At 46.2% G+C, this 6042-nt stretch overlaps 1 protein-coding gene across 1 annotated transcript in view; it reads right to left on the reverse strand.

Annotated features, from left to right (window-relative positions):
• The window catches only part of PARVB (parvin beta), a 97467-nt gene extending 91635 nt beyond the window's left edge, over positions 1–5832 (reverse strand). Inside the window, exon 1 of the mRNA XM_084648885.1 lies at positions 5615–5832. Within this exon, the coding sequence (XP_084505011.1) occupies positions 5615–5729 (115 nt within the window). The 5' untranslated portion in view covers positions 5730–5832. The remainder of the gene's footprint in view (positions 1–5614) is intronic.
• Between the last annotated feature and the right edge of the window lie 210 nt (positions 5833–6042).

Here is a 6042-nt window from a genome sequence, read left to right on the forward strand (position 1 = left end):
GGTAATCATTAGGCCCAATCATCTGACACTGCCAAGCGGGCCAGCTGATTCCCAGCACTTGCCTGCTAGGCTCCTCTTCCAGCACAGGGCTGGCTGATCTCTGACCTCATTGGCCCTTTAAGGGGCAGACCACCCTATTACATTTGTGTTGAGGGATTTAGATGGGGGATCAGTAACATGTTATGACTGAGTCAGCTGCTCCTGTTGCGGTGAGAAGCCAGCAAAGTAAGAGATCACTAAGATGAGAATCTCTCGGTGGGAAACTTCCGGTCAGCCAGGCTGTGTGGCACAGGTGATGGTAAGATTCGAAACGTGGAGTTAGCCTGTGGTGTCAGAGGCCAGGAAGTGTCAAAGTGGTCTTGTTTGTCAAAAGTGTCAAACAAGAAACCTTGTTCCTCCAAAAAGCAATCCCTTTATGGTTTGCTCTTTTGTCCTTCACCACTGGTGAGGCGGCCCCCTAGGTGCGCTCTTCACCAGCTCTATTCTCACATCACCCTTGTTTACGGGACAAGTGGTGCGAGATGTCAGTTTTTTGCCATCCACGTCTGGTCATTTCATTCAGATGTGGACTTTGAACAGCGATCCATGCTTTTGTCACCTCAGGATTAGATGACTGCAACATGCCCCCTATGTGGGCTACACATTAACCAGTGCTTTGGGATCTAAACTGGCTGCCCATTGGTCTTCAGATGGAGTGTTGGTTAATGACCTATAAAGTGCTAAATGCTTGGGACTGGCCTACCTGAGGGACCACCTCTCTCCCTGTGCCATACTGTCACAGCTGCTGGCAGTAGGAGTGCTAGAGCTGGATCCCCCTTGTTAGAAAAGAGAAGGGACAGCTGGCAGGGTGTTCTCTCCGAAGGCTGTGGGTCTGTGGAATGCCCCATATACACACTTTTGGTCCAGAATAGCCTGAATTTGGTATCCTTCAAGGTAGGCTGCAAAAACCATCTGTTTGAGAGGGTTTGCAGAGAGGGCTGAGGGTATGCTCACACAATGACAAAAGGAGAGAAAGGAGTTTTTGTAGGTGGCTGGCTGAATTCCTGTTGAAATTATTACTTTAATGTTCCTGGGATTTCAATGTATTATTAATGAGGTGTCAAAGTGCCTAAAGCCTTGGATAGGCATCTTTTCAAATAATTTAATCTAAATTAAATAAACAAACTCTAGCTAACCGCAGAGCAGCAGGAGGAATTAAGCTCAGTACAGAACATCAGTGGATTGGGAGTTAAAGGAGTGTAATTTTTTGGTACACCCCATCTCCCGTTCAGGCATTGTAGGATCAAATTATTACAGATTTGATGGCTCCAGAGCTCCCACAACAACAGCTGTGAGGCAAGCTTGGTCAAACTTGGCTAGGAGGTTCTGCTTCCATCCATTTTTCCATATAGAGGCAGTCCAATGGAGCAATCCTTAGCCTGAAAATCGTTGGCAAAACTTTCATGTGGAGGGATTGGATGGGCAGAGGAATGATGACTATGTCGCAGCTAATTGCCAATGATAACTTTAAACCATTTGTAGATCTTTGGCAACAATTTGGCTTGCCCTGCTCCAGAGCATGGACATATCTCCAGCTAAAGCATTTACTTATGAATGTATTTGGACCAGATGCATTGGGAACTCCAGAACCTCCATGGTTTTGGAGGAAACTTCCCGGATTTACTCTGCCAACAGTATCCTTTTATGATTTTCTGGTCCAAAAAATTCTGCCAAAGATTGTATGCCAAGCTTGTCTCTCTCACCAACAGAAATTGGGCCAATAAAAAAAAATATTACCTCACCCATCTTGTCTCTGCTAAAAACTGATAGTTTCAGAGATGCTTGGAATAGAGATTTGGATACACAACTATCTCTGACCCAATGGAATACAAAATTGTATCTAATGTTAAAAAACCAACCACAGACTCCAAGACTACATCTTATTCACCAAAAGGCACTTTTTCGAATATACTATCCCCAATACAGGCTATTGGTAATAGGCCTCATTAATTTTGACCACTGCTGGATATGTAACTCCGTTGGCATTACACTAACTCATATGTTTTGGGAGAGCCCCTGTATCAATAATTTCTGGTGAGCAATTTCCCACATTCCCAACCATAGATGAATGGGATTGACCACATACTTTTCAAACATCTCATTTCAAGGGACGGCACTCATTTTAGTCTTAAAGTTCCCTCTATTCCATGCCCTCTCACATTATTAATGAAAATTTAGACCAGAACTATCCAGAAACAAAGTACTGACAATGTAGATGACCTCTCAAGGTCCCTCCCAGTCTTACGTTTCCATGAGTCTGTGAATTCTGGCAACGTTATCTTGAGTCTCACAATTTTTGGTGTGTGTAAATCTGTAGTTCCTGGAGGTGTATCACTCGGGGAGAATCCCAGCTTTTATTTTTAAAAAGGTAGTTTCTAGCCCTGATGTTTGCAGAGCAAAGCTTGAAAATGTGCACCCAAAAAGCATCAAAAACCAGGAGGCAAAGAAAAAGAACCCAACACTTAAAAAAAAAAAAATCCCATTATTTTTACGCCAATCTCATGAATTGTTTAGATGCAACTCATGATTTTTAAATGCTTGGAGTCTGCAACACTGGAATCATTAAACTAAGGTTAGAGAGAAGGTTATTTATATGAAAGAAATGAAACCCAACATTTGCTTTCAAGTTTCCTGTATGTGCATTTTTGGAGTCTTTCATTTTGGATCTTTGTCACATACTGCATTTGTGCCTTGGCGGGTTGAAAGAAATAGCTGGCTGGTGTAGGGAAGAAGGCAGAAGAAGCTAAAGGAATGGAAGCCACTTCCCTTTACAGTGAATAACCTCCATGCACTCAAAGTCATAATGCTGGCCCCGCCAGAACGTAAACATGAAATAAACAAATTGTTGGTAACTACACAGGTCTGTGGAAATTTTTTTTTCTTCATTTCCATTCATCCCATTTAAAGGAAAGAGTCACAAATTTAGATTTCCTTCCCATCAAGAAAAGCAATACAACTCAAGCAGTTTCCATCTGATACAAAAGACAATAATTAAAATAAGAATTCTATAGCCAGCGGGAGCTGTGGCCACTACAAGAGTTGGCAAAATAATGGGCAAGCTCAGCAAAACATGCATTTGGCCTCATCTAAAAGTGACTGCAGCAGCAGATGTCCTGAAAAATACAATCTTACAATGTGGAAATTGTTTGTTTAAAAGTGATGCTGGCAACCTATTTAGGCTCAAAGAGTCACCTTCAAAAACCAAAAACTTAGTTGTATATTTTGAAATTGACTTATATCAGGGGACGTTGTGACTATATTCCTTCAGTACCTCAGAAATGGAACAGTGGGACAAGGTCTGAGAAACTCTGGATTAAAAAAGTATACTAATCAAAGGAAATGGCTTTTCTTCTCCCGGGTTGTGGTTTGGTATGGCCTAGCAACATCTCCTTTGATCCAAGTTTGGATGCCAAACATTTATATTTTAAAAAAAAATGTACAGTTAATTGCTGTTCGTAGAATAATTAAGTGTAATTAAAATATACACAATTTCAATAGGTTTCAGAGTAGCAGCTGTGTTAGTCTGTATTCGCAAAAAGAAAAGGAGTACTTGTGGCACCTCAGAGACTAACAAATTTATTTGAGCATAAGCTTTCGTGAGTCACAGCTCACTTCATCGGATGCATCCTTTTCTTTGTACAATTTCAATAGTTAAGTGAAAGGAGTTTCAAATTAAGTGATTTATCCCCTTCCCCCTCACCTCCAATCTTAATCTAGACCAGAGCCAAGAATGTCTCTGATTAGCAAGGTTTCAGAGTAACAGCCATGTTAGTCTGTATTCGCAAAAAGAAAAGGAGTACTTGTGGCACCTTAGAGATTAACAAATTTATTTGAGCACGAAAGCTCATGCTCAAATAAATTGGTTAGTCTCTAAGGTGCCACAAGTACTCCTTTTCTTTTTTCTGATTAGCAAGAACGTAAAAATTAGATTCAAACATAAGGAAATGACACTCGGATTTCCTGCTACCAGATATCAGTTGTTTGAGAGTAAGGATGATGATGCTGAGGGATACCTCCTATATAGGACTAGACATGCATTCAGAGTCAAAGAATCAAAGGGCAAGAAAGTGAGTTATCCTTAAAAGGGACGTTGTCAATTAGTTTATAAACTAAACTTAAATTTTCCCCTAAAGAATTAAAACTAGTTCTACAAAATCTAATTACAGTATCTTCTTGTTTACATAAAAGTTGCATCATTTTAACTATTCTGATACAATTAAAGCAGTATCACCGCCATGAGGGTTTGTCCATAGTTAAAATGGACACTACCTATGCTGATGGGAGGGGTTCTCCTGTTAGCGTAGGTAACTCACCTCCCCAAGAGGCAGCTAGATCAAGGAAAGAATTCTTCTGTCAACCTAGCACTGTCTACAAAGAGACTTAAAATGACCTAGCTATATTGTTCAGAGGTGTGGATTTTTCACACCTTTGACTGATGTAGTTAAGCCAATTTCATTTTCTAGCTTAGACCAGGCCTTAGTGTGGATGCAATTTATATGAACAAAACTGTGCGTTAGCTGGCATAGCCTATTCCAGGTCCCCCTCACTCCAAGAGAAATAAACTATACTAGTAAAAGTAGTGACCAATATAGCAATGCCAGCAAAACTTTATAGTGCAGACCTGGCCCTTATACCAGCACAACTGTGTCCACACTAGGGCTAGGTTTACACTTAAATCACACCTGCAGCACAGCTGCAACACAGCAGCTGCGCCATGGTAGCACAGCACTGCAAACACTCACTGCAGCAAGGAAAGGGATCCCGTCTCACCCCTAGCCAAAACAGGTAGGCCTGTAGCAAAACAGCATGTAGACCAGCCCTGGAAAACAGCTGGCGGGATTTACAGGGTCTCTTGCACTGTTTGCAACCCCAACACCACAGCATTGTGCTGGAGCAGTGGCTCTCAGCCTTTTCCCAACGATGAGCTCATTTTCCAACAGAAAAAAAGTGTCCGGGCTTATCACTCCTCACTGAGAGCCCACGTGCAAGAGCATGGGAGCTGGGAAGCAAAACTAGACAGAAAAAGAAGTGGAAGCGGCTCGTCCTGCCTAAGTGAACGAGGAGCAAATAAAGGAAGAGCTGGTAGTAAGCAGTGAGGGGGGGGGGTTTCCAATATTCGGCAAGCTAGAGCCTCAGCGCTTTCTGTGAGAGCCGGGGCACGACCCTGCAGCCTTTGACGTTAGCACTGGCTACGCAAGGGCCGGTCTGTACTGAGCAGCGGCGCCCCCGCAACCAAGCTGAGCTGCGACCGCTCCCCCCCCGACTGCGAGCGCCCCCCAGCCCCGCCGCGCTACCAGGCCGCCTCTGCCGAGCGCGCTCTCCGCAGCCCGCCCCTGCGGGCCAGGCCCTGGCACGCACCGCCCCAGCCGGGCGCCAGACCTGCCTGCGGGCTCTCGGCCCCCCTCCGCTGCCCTCAAGCCCATGGAAATAACAATGGGGGGGGGCGGGGGGGTTGTTCCAAAGCGTCCCTGCCCCCGTTTCCCTGGCCAGCTGGGCGGGGGGGGGGGGGAGCCCGCAGCAGCTGCTGCGAGTCACGTTGCTCTGATTCACTTTGTCCCCCCCCCGCCTGACTCACCCTCCTTCGCTTTCTTCTTCCTCGCCAGGGTCCCGCCGAGCTTGCCCAGGAAAGACTCGTCCTTCTTCATCCTGTGGGGCCGCAGGGTGGGCGAGCGGAGGGGCGCCGAGGACATTTGGCTTGTCCCGGGGCAGGCGGCGGCAGCGGGCTGGGGAAGCGTGTCCTTGTCTGGCCGGGCTGGGCGAGCGGCGGGGGAGGGGAGGGCCGGGCGGCGTGTGTGTGTGTGAGCCCCACACGCGCACCGGGAAAGGGGCGGGCTGGGAGCTGCAGGGACCGGCCGCTTTCCAGCCTGCCACAGCGCCCTGCCCTGGCGTGGAAGTCCAGGGGAGCCCCCTCGCTCAGGCAGTCAGAGGGCTCCCCCTACCCGGCTGGGGAGCAGCCCCGCTGCTTGCGGGGAGCGAGCAATGAAATCCTGGCGGGCTGAAACG

Source organism: Lepidochelys olivacea (genome assembly GCF_965140295.1).
Source record: "Lepidochelys olivacea isolate rLepOli2 genome assembly, chromosome: 1".
Taxonomy (NCBI): Eukaryota; Metazoa; Chordata; order Testudines; family Cheloniidae; genus Lepidochelys; species Lepidochelys olivacea.